A 15,195-nucleotide genomic window follows, 5' to 3' on the forward strand; every position below is an offset into this window, starting at 1 on the left:
ATGCTTGATCAGTATTGTGAGAATTATATGGTGGTATTGTGTGTGATCTATATGGCGGTATTATGTGAGAACACTATGGCAGTATTACGTGTGATCTATATGGCGGTATGTGAGAACACTGGCGGTATTATGTGTGATCTATATGGTGGTATTATGTGAGAACTGTATGACAGTATTGTGTGATCTATTTGATAGTATTATGTGCGATCTATATGGCGGTATTATGTGAGAACACTATGGCAGTATTATCTTCAGAAAGTGGACCCATTCTATGGTGGTTCTGGCTGAGCAGCTGCACACGGGTCTGGGGTAATAGAGGGGGCAGCATGACCTCCAGTTAGGTGCAGTCAGGGGAGGGCTGGTGAGGCAGCTGAAGAGAGGGGTCTCATGTTTATTGTTACTATATGGCTACATTTCCTTCCCAGAGTCACCCCGTACTTCACCTGTCGCCTCGCTTTCACACATCGCCAGGACAGGATGGAGAAGACAGGATCTGAGGAGGGGAATGGGGTCTGCATGCAAAGTCTGGATCAAAACAGGCCATTAATCCGCAGAAATGTTTCCTGGATTTCTGTGGAGCAGACAAGCAGATGGTCTATCCATGTGTATAAAAGACAGCGCTCTATGTAAATCCCTGGCTGCTCCGCGCACCAAACAGGGTGCCCCCCCATAGACCTGCACACTGCTCTCCTGAAATACTCTGTGCTGCTGTCACCCTGCTCCCTCCACCATATATCTCCCAGAATCCTTGCTGCCTGCCATCCCCGGTGACTGTCTACTTGTCAGTATAAGGCTGCTTTCACACTAGTGTCGGTACGGGCCCGTCGCAGTGCGTCGGGCCGACGTACCGACGCATGCTGTGAAAGAAATGCTCGACGTGGGCAGCGGATGCAGTCTTATGACGCTTCCGCTGCCCCATTGTAAGGTCCGGGGAGGAGGGGGCGGACTCGACGCATGCGCGGTTGAAAATGGCGGACTCGACGCACAAAAAAAGTTACATGTAACTTTTTTTGTGGCGGCGGTCCGCCAAAACATGACGCAACCGTCGCACGACGGTTGCGACGTGTGGCAATACGTCGGTTGCGACGTGTGGCAATACGTCGGTAATGTTAGTCTATGGGGAAAAAACGCATCCTGCAGACAACTTTGCAGGATGCGTTTTTTCTCCTGAACGACGCATTGCGACGTACAGCAAACGCCGCTAGTGTGAAAGTAGCCTAAGGCTGCCGTCACACTAGCAGTATTTGGTCAGTATTTTACCTCAGTATTTGTAAGCCAAAACCAGGAGTGGGTGATAAATGCAGAAGTGGTGCATATGTTTCTATTATACTTTTCCTCTAATTGTTCCACTCCTGGTTTTAGCTTACAAATACTGAGGTAAAATGCTGACCAAATACTGATAGTGTGACGGCAGCCTTACTCTGCAGTCACCAACAAAATGGCTGCTCACTGGGTTCCTGAATATCATCCTCTCTTATCCCTTAGCAGACACCCAGAAGGGAAGGAGAGGAGACATCACACACACGTCAGCAGACTCCGCCCATAATTACTGCAGTGCTGTAATGTGAGCTAGTTGTACACTAGGTTTTTCTGAAATTTCAGCAGCTGCTCCCCCTAGTGTTTAAAAGTGGAAATTCCAAAACTTTTCAAATTATTTTTAATATTTTACTAAATTATAAACAAATGATAATATTTTTTAAGAAAATGTAAACATTGATTCTTTACATTTTTACAATTGCTGTAAAAAAAATGTTTTTGATGGCACCTTCCCTTTAAGGGGACCAACACTATCATTTTTTTGTTTCTTATTATTTATGTAGTTAAAGAATATTTTGGGATTATTTTTACTCTCTCTGGCAATGAGTCTCTCTGTCTCAATCTTTGCTGCCTTGATTTGCTTTTTACAGAATTTATTTAATTTTCTGTATTTATTTAATGCCTCCTCACTACCTACTTCCTTTAATTCTCTAAATGCTTTCTTTTTGTCACTTATTGCGCCCCTTACAGCTCTATTTAGCCATATTGGTTTCCTCCTATTCCTAGTATGTTTATTCCCATACGGTATATACTGTGCACAGGTCCTATCCAGGATGCTAATAAACGTCTCCCATTTTCTTTGTGTACTTTTATGTCTCAGGATATCGTCCCAGTTAATTGCACCAAGATCATCTCTCATCTGTTGGAAATTTGCCCTCCTGAAGTTTAGTGTCCTTGTCACCCCTCTACTACACATCTTATTAAAGGATACATGAAAACTTATTATTTTGTGATCACTATTCCCCAAGTGACCCCCAACCCTTATATTTGATATGCGGTCTGGCCTGTTGGTTAATATTAGGTCTAGCACTAGCAGGTCGCACTTCTTCTAAGGCTGGCCAAGTTCCCTGCTGCTCTCTGTGCTTCATGTCACTGCTGCAGTTAATCCCTGACAATATTAGTGTCCAATATGATAAAACTGCCGCCAGTGATTGACTGCAGCAGTCACATACCTATAAGTCAGTAAGGGGCTGTACAGAGTCACTAATGAAGATGAGATGGTTCTGTAGTATTCTGAACACTTCATTCCACGTACTACACAAAATTCGCAGCATCACACAGTGAAAAATTGGTTTCACAAAAAAATTAGTGAAAAGGCAATATATGAAACAGAATTCAAAGAAGTGTAAGAATATGAATTACTAGTACTTCTCAAGCAAGACCTGGCAGAAGTTACCCTTCTTAGGTCATCTCTAAGGGTGCATTCACACCACGTTCATTGGTCCTGTTGGGGCTTATGTCTGAACCTCCAATACAAAATGGGATTTGGGCATATGCGCTGATGGGGCCATTGACTTTAATGGTGTCAACAGAGTCAATGTGTGCTCTGACTTGCATCATTTTCGGGAGGCGGACACTTGGATGCAGTCTACTACATCTGAGTCTCTGCGTCCAGTAGGTGTATATGCCCAAAAATGATGTACGTCAGGACACTCGCTGACACTGCTGGCACCATTATAGTCAATGGCCCTGTCGCCGCATACACTCACATCCCGTTTTACTGGGGGTTTAGACATAAGCACTGACGGGATGACTGAACATGGGACAAAGCGCAGTGTGAAAGCACCCTATCCTGTGGCAACCCACCTGCAGCAAACTACAACTCCTAAAATGATATGGACCAGAAACAAGTAGAAAAATGAACACTAATGCAGAAATTTAATAATACATTTGTTATACAAGTATATTTGTTGTAAGTGAAACAGTCAGTAAGAATGTGCCTAAGAAATCTGAGGTACTTCAGAGAAACACATTTCCACAATTACCTATTCTTTCATTATTTGCTACTTTGCTGTGCCAAAATTTATGTTTTCTTGATATGCAAATTAGACTTACAAGTGAACTGCTGGACGTATCAGTGAACTTGCAGACCACAACTTCTCAGAGCTGGTGACGCCCTGCTACTTGAGTAACCGTGAAGGGCAGAGGTGAGCTCGTGCAGAAGAGCCACTGTCTTCCCTGTCAGTGAAGAAACATAGGGCTGCACTGATGGATGGAATTGAAGAGAAACTGCGAATGCACACTATTCTGCCCAGCTGCGCACTTGAGAAGCTAATTTGCATATGAATAAAACATGAATTTTGATGCAAAGTAGCCCCGAATAACAATAGCATGGGTATTGAGGAAATGTGTGTCCATGCCCTATCTTGCAGTACCGCAGGTTACTGGCCTGTTACATTATCAAAACTACTTCATAAAAAGAGTTCTCTACTGACAATACAGTGTAAAAAAAATTACCAGAAAGTTTCATGAGAAGTTCAGATGCCGCCTTGACAGAGATATCCTGCGTCAGTAAGTTTGGCTGTGTTTCCTGGGATGTGGCTTTTTCTGGCGTGTTTGAGCGGCGGGCCTCAGATTCATGGCTGTAGGTGAATCCAGACTGCGGGGACAAGGAGATCCTAAGTTCTCCATCATTAGGTTCTTCTTTAACTTTGAGTGTCAGGGGGTCTTTCTGATTTGCAGCTACAAATAGAAAATACAGACTGAATTAATGAGAGGAAACATGCTGCAATCAATTTTACACAGTGAGCTCAAAGATGGGTATGATGCCCTATCCCCGACATAGTAAATGATCACCTAGTGCCACCACATCAGCTCAATCCTCCATGTTACTGGAGACATGTAGAAAGAGATGGCAATACCAATGATCAAAAACCATCTAAAAAAAATAAATAATAAACAGTTTTTGTTCTTTTTTTGCATCAAATTACTTTGCAGCTTTAATTTTACCAGAGCCGATTAAGAAATGCAAGCCGATTGGTTGATATAGACAAAGGGCAGTTTTTCCTTAAGACAGTTTTGATAGCTGCGTTTTGTTTTATAACTTTCAAGTGATGTCACCCCATAGGTTCCCCATTGTTACTTTTTGTCTCTTTTTATTTTTAGTAGATGTTCCTGAGACATTAGAATTATTATTTGGGTATATGCACACGTAGAGTATTTGCAGCAGAAAAGTCGGCTGTTGGCAGGAAAAGAGCTACATAAAATGCTCTCGTTTTTGCATGAATGAATGAAAAATGCTGTAAAAACAATGACAAAATCTGAAAGCAAAACATAAGCAGCATGTGCATGTAGAGATCAGACTGAAGAATCCATTTTGTCTTCCCTACCTTTACAGAGACGTCTGGCTTAATATGAGGAAGACTTGAGCCAAATAGACATTTCCTTTTATGGAAGCATTCCTTCTTGTTATTGTGACCTTTGACCTACATTCCAGAAGTTGGACGTGACCAGCAGAATAGATATTCTTTTGTTAGAGAATATGAGCCCTTGTACGCATGTCTGTAATCCTTATCTCTTTTCCTATATAAAAAGGAGGGGGTGAGTCCCTGTGAGTCAGAAGCGCTCCAGAGGGCTATCCCTGTCAATAACACACGAACCTTTTGTATTGCGTGTTATTTTACTTGGATTCCTACATTTGGGAAGCCGGGGGACTGATAAGGACTCAACATTACCTGGCGCTCGAACAGGGACCCGAGACGAGAGTATTTACTCAAGATTCACCTGCGGATACGGACAACGGAGATCTGGGATAATGGACGGCAAATGAAAAAATACCTGGCCAGGTAAGAGACATTATTAGTTCTCTTTTATCTGCCCTGTATTATCCGAAAGATCTCTATGAGCCGTGTCATGCTGGGTTAGTCTAGTAGGGAGTAGATACCTATAGAACTCGGGTTACCATATTGTATAGATTTATGAGTCTAGTCCCTGGCAGTGTGTGGGCAGTGAGTGAACAGTGTGTGAACAGTGTGTGAGCAGTGTGAAGGTTGTGACATGTTGTGAAAGAAGAATAGAAGTGCGTAGAACAATAAGCCACGATTGTTAGAACAAGGTTATTGGTGAAGTCAGCCTAACTGGGTTATGAGGTAGCGTCCTTCTGGGAGACCTCTGCCCATGCTTGACTCTCCTATAGAACTTGTTTCTACATTCCCTGGATAAGGTGTGATAGAATGAGCCCAGGACGCGGGTCCATGAGCCTGGGACAAGTATGCTAACTGACACAGAAAGTTTTGTGATCTGTATGATGTTGCTGGGTCTGTCTGTTTGCGTGCATAATAGCACTTAAGTACGTCCTGCATATTAGAAGAAACGGAGCAGACGAGCCCTTCAATATTTTAGCTCCCTAGGAGAGAAGGCAACGAGACGCCACCAACAGAGGAAGTGGTTGTCCAAACGTCACCTGGGGTAGAAATAGCAAATATTGAAAGGATATTTTAGCTCCCTAGGAGAGAAGGCAACGAGACATCACCACAGTGATTGTCCAAACGTCACCTGGGGTAGAAATAGCTAAAATGAGAAATAAACAGACCAAAACTTTCTTAGGACAAGTGGAAGCAGCAGATATCATACAGGAAAGATGTGGAAAGATAGTCAGAAGTCAGATTAGAAGAGTGAGAGAAAGATTGGGAATTTCAGAAGCACTTATGTTCAGTACAGAATGGGAAAGACTGAGTAAAGAACGAGGTGGAATTATCAAAGACAATGGGTGGGAAGAAATCATACACTGTATGATAGAGGTCTCAAAAACAGCTAAAGAGGAGAATTGGAAGTATGATCCAGACACTTCCAAATGGATCATGGGGAAGGGAAAAAGTTGTGACATAATCCCACCACCTTACCTAGATCCAAAAGCACAATCATTTGTACCATCTGGAAGAGCAGAAGGAGGAAAACAATTTCCAGCCTTGTATCCCAATCTTGGTGGGGTAGGAGGATGGGTATGTTCACACTGTGGACAACAAAATCCAGATTGGAGAAATGATTGTCTAGCCTGTGGTACACCTAGATATGGCGCTGTACTTGCCCCTGTTAGGGTAGTACCTAGACCTTTTAGAGAAGCTGGTGAAGGAGGAGTAATGAACACCAGATATCATCAGACCAGACAATACTTTCCTTGGTCCCCTGCTGAGGGTATGTCACTCTTACATAATGCACCAGATCCTATCCAGTTTCCAGTTAGATTTGCGCAGTATATACAACAAATCATGCAGACTCATGCTGGGGTCTGGGCGGACGGGGAAGAATTATGTAGAATGAAAATGTCCCCCGGACTTTTTCAGGAATTATTGACACACTTACAGCCCAATAGACCAGTGGCAGAAGGGGGTGCCTCACAGACAGAAGCATCAGGTACCCAGTTCACAGAGGCATTAATAATTTTCATGAGGGGAAAACAGAGGGAAAGGGGGTCTACAGGTGTGATTATGCAGAAATTTGGGCAAAGTATTGAAGAATATAGTCAGGAACTAGAAAATAGCTTTAGGGATGAAGGATTGGATATGACTGATGCTTCAGTAAGGAGACTTTTTACAAAACAATTAATAGAGGGGCTAGATCCGAAAATCAGAGAAAAATTTAAATCCTCTACTCCAGATTGGAGAACAATTGAACAACCAAATATTGTGAAACAACGATGTTTAGGAATAGCCATGGATATGAGAGAGAATCGCAAGCCTGTTAGAATAGCACAAGCTAATACAGGAGGAAGAGTGAGACACAATTTTCCTTGCCACTACTGTAAAAAGCCAGGTCATTTCCAAAGAGAGTGCAGGAAGAAGTTGGCAGATATAAAGTCAGGCAAATTTGTTCCCAGAAATAACCCTCTCCAAACGGCCAATCAGCAGAAATCTACCATCATAGATGGTCCCATATCAGATTCAGATTGACTCGATGTGTTACAAACTTCCCTACCAGCTAGAAGGCCTATGATACAGGTGAATGTGGGGGGGAGAGAGATTCCATTTTTGATAGATACAGGTGCAACTTCCTCAATTTTGAATCAAGATTTTCTTCCAAATCCGGAAGATATTTCAGAACAAACAACTTTTGCTGAGGGTTATGATGGGGTAATTCGAACACTGCCATATACTGTGCCCCTAGAGGTCTCATTAGGACCTAAATGTTTTGCATCCAGATTTTTGTATGCCAGAGGTGCCCCAACATGTCTGTTAGGAACTGATGTACTAAAGAAATTAGAAGCTAACATCAATTTTAGGGAAGATGGCACAGTTATGTTGACTATCCCTGATAATGCAGAATCATTAGAACAATATGTCAGAATTCAGGCTTTTGAGGATTATGCTGAAGAAAAAGAGTACACCACAGATCTAGACCTCTCAACGGTCCCAGAAACACTGTGGGCACAGGGTGACACTGATGTGGGATTATTGCATATCTCTCCTGTAAAATTATCTGTGCAACCAGGAACTGTTCTCCCACAGCTCAGACAATACCCTGTGAGTGCCCAGCAGGAACTAGCGATTACAAAACAGATAGAGGGATATAGAGAGAAAGGAGTTCTGGTAGAGATACAATCACCTGCTAACACTCCTCTGTATCCAGTCAAGAAGAGAACTCTTGATAAGAGTTCTATGCCCAAATATCGTATGGTACATGATCTAAGAGAAATAAACAAAGTTCTAGATCCAATCACCCCAATTGTACCCAATCCTCATACGTTACTATCACAGATACCAGCCAGTTCTCAAGTGTTTACTGTAATAGATCTTTCAAATGCATTTTTCTCGGTTCCTTTACACCAAGATAGTTGGCATTTGTTTGCATTTACATTTAAGGGCAAACAGTTGGCGTGGACACGCCTTCCACAGGGAATGATACACTCCCCTACTCTTTATTCAAATGCCCTACAAACAGTTCTTCAAAGGTTTGAACCTGAATCACAGGTAGTAATTTTGCAGTATGTGGATGACCTACTACTTTGCTGCCCAGATCTAGAAACCGCAGAAAGGTCTACTGTGAGTTTACTATGTTTTCTAGGAAAGGAAGGGTGTAAAGTGAATAGACAAAAGCTACAAGTTTGTCAGATCAAAGTGGTCTTTCTAGGTCATTGCATTTCTCAAGGTAAAAAGCATCTTACACCTCAAAGAACTGAAGCAATAAGACAGATGAATGAGCCTAGAAATCATAAACAGCTACGAGCATTTTTAGGAATAGTGTCTCATTGTAGACAATGGATTATACATGCCAGTCAACTAATGCAATCACTGTATGACTGTGTAAAAAGTGAACCTTATTTGTTGACAAAAGAAGGTCAGATTTCGTTTCAACAATTAAAAGATGCTCTTGTTTCAGCTCCAGCGTTAGGGCTACCAGACTACACCAAACCATTTCAGCTTATGGCTGCAGAAGTTGATTCCCATGCTACAGGAGTTCTTACCCAGAAGCATGCAGGGAAACAAAGACCAATTGCATATCTTTCAGCAAGGTTAGATCCAGTAGCCAGGGCAGCGCCAACCTGTGTACGTGTGGTTGTTGCTGTCTCACTATTGTTGGACAAAGCATCAGAAATTGTCCTAGAGCATCCACTCACAGTTCAAACTACGCATGATGTTTATGGGATATTAAACCAGGTCCAGCCAAAACACATTTCCATGGCCAGACATTTGCGGCTACAGTGTTCTTTGCTGCTCCCCTCTACTATCACATTTGCAAGGCTTCAGACTCTCAATTTAGCTACACTGCTACCTCTCGAGTCTGAAGGGGGGAATAAGGACACTGATCCACACGCAAATTTTTTCCCTACAGACACACATGATTGTACAGAGCTCATTTTACAAGAAACGGTAGGCTTACCCAATGTATCCGAAACACCACTTCAAAATCCAGATTTAGAGCTGTTTATAGATGGTAGTAGGTTTGCAGATGACACAGGTAACTTCCATACAGGGTATGCAGTTGTGTCAGAATCTGAAACTCTCAAAGCAGAGCCACTTCCACCGAAACAGTCTGCACAAGAAGCAGAACTAACAGCATTGATTGAAGCGCTAAAAATAGCTGAGAATCAGACAGCTAATATATACACTGATTCTAGGTATGCACATGGTATTGTGTTTGATTTTGGAGTAATCTGGAGAGCTAGAGGTTACATGACAGCGTCAGGCCAACCTGTAAAACATGCTTCTCTGATCAAACAGATCTTAGAGGCTGCACAAGAAACAAAAGAAGTAGCAGTAATTAAGGTAGCTGCACATGTGAGACTCGACACTAGGGAATCTAGGGGAAATGATAGGGCTGATAAAGCAGCCAAAGCAGCGGCAGTCAAACCCTTACAGCAGGTTCATACTGTAAACCCCACAGAAAATACTGAAGATAGACTGAGACAAGCACAGGAAGATGCAGGAGAAGAGGAGAGGGACAGGTGGAAAAAGGAAGGGGCAGAAGAACAAGCAGGAATTTGGAAGAAAGATGGACTAATATGTCTACCTAGAGCCTGGTACCCGATTGTAGTTGGTGGACTGCACCACCCTACTCATGTGTCTGCAAATGCAATGACACTACTGGCAAAGCAAGTCTGGTTGGCTCCAGGTTTTGGCAACTATGCAAGAGACTATTGTGCTGCATGCGTTATATGCCTAACACATAATCCCGGACAGACAACAAAGACCCCTATGAAGCACCACGTCCGACCTCTCTATCCGTTTCAGCGATTACAAATAGACTTTATCCAGCTGCCAAAAAGTAATGGGTATGAGTATGTGTTGGTGTGTGTGGACATGTTCTCAGGGTGGCCAGAGGCCTATCCAGTTCGGAAGGCTTCAGCTAAAAACACTGCTGTAAAGCTAGTTGCCGAACTGATACCCCGTTACGGTCTCCCTGAAGTGATCGAGTCAGATAGGGGTACTCATTTCACTGGAGAAATATTTCAAAATGTATTGAAAATGTTGGGTGTTGAAAGTCAGTTACACACTCCGTATCATCCTCAAAGTTCTGGTAAGGTGGAACGCATGAATGGAACTTTAAAATTAAAAATACAGAAAGCCATGGCTGAAACAGGAAAGCCTTGGACAGAATGCCTTCCACTGGCCCTTTACTCAATACGCAATACCCCAAGGGGTAAGACTAAACTGTCTCCATATGAAATTTTGTTTGGCAGGACTGCCAATTTAGGATGTTATTTTCCACAGCAACTTGTGTTAAATATTGAGTCATTGACTTCTTATGTGCAAAATCTTCAGAAACAATTAACTAAGGTGCATGCACAAGTTTTTGCTTCCCTTCCAGATCCTGACAACACTGAAGGGAGTCACAAGTTGGAACCAGGTGATCAAGTCTATGTAAAAAGACACACCAGAAAGGCTCTTGAACCAAGGTTTGACGGACCCTTCCAAGTCCTGTTGACAACACCTACATCAGTCAAGCTTGAAGGAAAGGCATCATGGATACATGCAAGCCATTGCAAAAGAGCAGTATAAAACTCATAACATTGATGTTAATAGTATTAACCTCAACGGAGGCATGGGATAAACTGAATTCTTTAACCCCTTTGAACAATAGATTCGTACAACATCATAGAAAATTAGTACATGACATTTAAATTAAAGGATGTACAACGACTCAGAGATCAGTATGATAAAGACAATGACCAGAATAAGGATAGCTGGTGGTCTGATACTTCCTCTTTTCTCAACCCAGCCAACTGGTTCAGAGGGATTGGTGGGTGGGTTGCTGGGATCATGCAGAGCATAATACATATAGTTATGATTATTGTAGTCATATACGTACTATTCCAGATTGTGCTCAAGAGTATCTCAGTATGCGCAGATAAATTTTGTGTAATAGATGCAAGAGTATAAATTTTCTTCTTCATTCTTATGTTATCCTCTAGTGATTCTAATTAATATTACTGTACTAATTTTTGTTTTTATATTTTAGTATACTTATTGCAAAACAAAGAAAAGGTTGTGAGAGTTAAACGGAAGAATTGATAGTAGATTTGATTCTCTTATTGAATACAAGCGTGTACATGTGTAATACCAAAAATAAAGGCTTTGTCTTTGGCCCTGTGGTAATCTAAAATATGGATATGTTAAAGGGGGATTCGTGATAGATCATAAAAGGAATATGTCAAAGGGGGGAATTGTAGAGATCAGACTGAAGAATCCATTTTGTCTTCCCTACCTTTACAGAGACGTCTGGCTTAATATGAGGAAGACTTGAGCCAAATAGACATTTCCTTTTATGGAAGCATTCCTTCTTGTTATTGTGACCTTTGACCTACATTCCAGAAGTTGGACGTGACCAGCAGAATAGATATTCTTTTGTTAGAGAATATGAGCCCTTGTACGCATGTCTGTAATCCTTATCTCTTTTCCTATATAAAAAGGAGGGGGTGAGTCCCTGTGAGTCAGAAGCGCTCCAGAGGGCTATCCCTGTCAATAACACACGAACCTTTTGTATTGCGTGTTATTTTACTTGGATTCCTACATTTGGGAAGCCGGGGGACTGATAAGGACTCAACATGCAGAAGATTTCAGAAATCTCATTCACTTTGCTGGCACAGTAAAACGTGGTGATATTTTGGCAAGAAAAACGCAATGTGTGAACATACCCTAAGATGTTAGGGTACCGTCTCACAGTGGCACTTTTGTCGCTACGACGGTACGATCCGTGACGTTCCAGCGATATCCATACGATCTCGCTGTGTCTGACACGCAGCAGCGATCAGGGACCCTGCTGAGAATCGTACGTCGTAGCAGATCGTTTGGAACTTTCTTTCATCGCTGGATCTCCCGCTGTCATCGTTGGATCGGTGTGTGTGACACCGATCCAACGATGCGTTCGCTTGTAACCAGGGTAAACATCGGGTTACTAAGCGCAGGGCCGCGCTTAGTAACCCGATGTTTACCCTGGTTACCATCGTAAAAGTAAAAAAAACAAACACTACATACTCACATTCCGGTGTCCGTCAGGGTCCCTCGCAGTCTGCTTCCCGCTCTGACTGACTGCCGGCCGGAAAGTAAGCAGAGCACAGCAGTGACGTCACCGCTGTGATCTGCTTTCACTTTACGGCGGCACTCAGTCAGAGCGGGAAGCAGACTGCGAGGGACCCTGACGGACACCGGAATGTGAGTATGTAGTGTTTGGTTTTTTTTACTTTTACGATGGTAACCAGGGTAAACATCGGGTTACTAAGCGCGGCCCTGCGCTTAGTAACCCGATGTTTACCCTGGTTACTCGGGACCTCGGCATCGTTGGTCGCTGGAGAGCGGTCTGTGTGACAGCTCCCCAGCGACCACACAACGACTTTCCAACGATCACGGCCAGGTCGTATCGCTGGTCGTGATCGTTGGAAAGTTGCAGAGTGTGACAGTACCCTTAGTGTTTGGGTAAGACGTAACGTGTGGGATAAAATCTGAAAGCACTCTTGTGGTGCAAGTCTTAGAACACTTTACAATGCATTCAGCAGAATACATGCAAACTGAGATCATTTTGTTAATGTGGGGCAATATGGAGTTGTAAATTTGCCATTTGTATTGACACTTTTTAGATGTCATTTTTTGTTAAAACTATTGCAAAATACACAAAGACAACTTTGATAATTTAATGCAGATGATACCACTTTTCTGTTGCATTACTTTTGAAAAATATGTTTTTTATATAACTTTTAATATACATTTATATGTAGATAAATTAACAGACAGAGTCCAAAAATAATGGGCTATCCTTAGTCCTCTATTCTCTTCATGCAGATCCTAACAATGGGAGCCACTTCTATTTCGAGAATGGGGCCTGACCACTCTGCTGGCAGTAGAGAATCTATAAAAATTCCATAAAAAATAATATACCAATAGCTTCTTCAGAGAGGAAGAGGACTTGAACTCTATATAGCACCACCTTTTGGAAGCAATAACACTACAAGTCACTATCGACCCTATAACGAGTCTTGCAGTGTGACTTACGCTAAAAGCCGAATCAGAATCGCAATTTGCAGACATGGTGTTTCGGAGTATCACCCCTCGTCAGTTCAAAGTATGAGAACTGATTTGGCTAGGTCAGAGAATCTGGTTTGATGTCTAAGGGGTAATGTTTCTCCTTGTGGAGAGTGGCATAGCGGTTCTGGCATGCCAATGTAAAAAGGCTTATAAAAAATTAGAGGTATCCCAAATACTTTTTTACTGACAGCTGCATGAGCCAGGGCCTGTTCTTGAGACAGATGCAGGTACATTAGTGGGAGCTGCATCTACTAAATGATAACGGTATAAATCCTTTGGGTATGCCATAAATGTACAAGAAGGCAATACCCTTTTAAATCTAATAGCAGTCTGTTTTATGCGACAAGTGAATCGAACAAAAAATGTAAGGAACAAAAAACTGGCTGACTAAGATTAATGTAGAAAAAAAGAAATGGCGTCAATGCAAAATTATCAAAACATACTGCACAAAGATAGCGGATAATCAGGGATGCTATACATACAGTGGAATGGTTCATCAGTGAATTTTATCTAGCAGAACATAACTTTTATGTTCTGAATGGAAATATGCTATCATTACAGTAATAATTCATGACATTTTGCAGCGTTATGTTGCAGGCAAACATCCTGAGCAAGAATAATAATTGTGCAGCATCTGCAGGCCTAGGAAAGAGCTTGAAAACTGTGGAAATGAAAAGTCATTGTGACTTGGACAACGCAGAATGTAAAGTCTAATATGATCTCCTTGGGCTTTGTCCAATGTAATATGTCACACAGAGTGTATATTCAATTTGCAATAGAAGCCAAGGGTTGAAACACTAAATTGTAATAAAAGTCTCCCTGAACTATTTGAGCCCATGGCTTATAATCACGTTTGGACCATTGTCAGTATTTAATCAAATTCAGCCTATTCGATCTGCACTTCAAGTATTAAAGCTCCAACATTTAGATTTGAATAGTGGGTTCAGAGACTATTTGAATGGGAAAAAGTGGATTTAAAATGGTGTTCCCATAATGTATAATCATCACCTATCCAGTGAGCAGGAAAGGGGGCTTGGGACACGTGTTCTGGCACATTTGTACTAGAGCCAACATTCATCTTATTAATCTGTGATTCAGTTATCAGCTGTTTTTCATATACAAAACACAGTGAATTTTTTAGTCACACAAAACACTGCCATTCACTGCCAAATGGTTCACCTGCAGTTAAACTAACATTATATATGGAAAGATCAAAGCAAATTATACAAATTCCATATTCAACTACCTCCTATAAACTCGAACTGTAATACAAATAGTAATAATAATTTAGTGAGTATGATAATTATATCTGTGCATTCCCTTGGGCCACGTGAACATGTTCAGTTTACCTCAGTATTTTACCTCAGTATTTGTAAGCCAAAACCAGGAGTGGGTGATAAATGCAGAAGTGGTGACGAGTTTCTGTTATACTTCTCCTCTGATTGTTCCACTCTGGGTTTTGGCTTACAGATACTGAGGTAAAATACTGCTCAAATATGGAACGTGTGAACGTGGCCAAAAAGCAGTCTTCGCCTCTCTTGGTTATTTCCCGAGCAACAGCGTCTTTAGTTTGATTGATAACTTATTGTCTGTGTGAGGTCCGGGACCAGGCAAGGAAATAAGACAGTGTGGTATCAATCAAGCTAAAGATGATGGTGCTGGATGGGAAAACATATATATAACCCACTAACAAAATAAGCTAATTACTCGGGAATGCAGCCACAGATAGAAGATGTAAAGGTGTCAAAGAAATTACATATTTCAAAGTCCTGGATTCCTGTGTATGCGGCTTGGAGGGGTGTTGGTCTTACTTACAGCTTTCCTTTAGGGCTGTCCCACACGTCCAGATAATTTCGGTACCGGAATAAATCGGTACCGGAGTTATCCGTGTCCGTGTGCCTGGGAACTCACGGAGGCCATACGT

General features: G+C 42.0%; 1 protein-coding gene across 2 annotated transcripts in view; it reads right to left on the reverse strand.

Moving 5' to 3' along the window:
• ZNF827 (zinc finger protein 827) overlaps positions 1-15,195 on the reverse strand; it is a 299,492-nt gene that overhangs the window by 124,838 nt on the left and 159,459 nt on the right. For both annotated transcript variants that reach the window (XM_077279284.1, XM_077279285.1), the window contains exon 5: positions 3,775-3,999. In XM_077279284.1, coding sequence (XP_077135399.1) covers positions 3,775-3,999 — 225 coding nt within the window. The remainder of the gene's footprint in view (positions 1-3,774; positions 4,000-15,195) is intronic.

Source organism: Ranitomeya variabilis, chromosome 1 (assembly GCF_051348905.1).
Source record: "Ranitomeya variabilis isolate aRanVar5 chromosome 1, aRanVar5.hap1, whole genome shotgun sequence".
NCBI lineage: Eukaryota > Metazoa > Chordata > Amphibia > Anura > Dendrobatidae > Ranitomeya > Ranitomeya variabilis.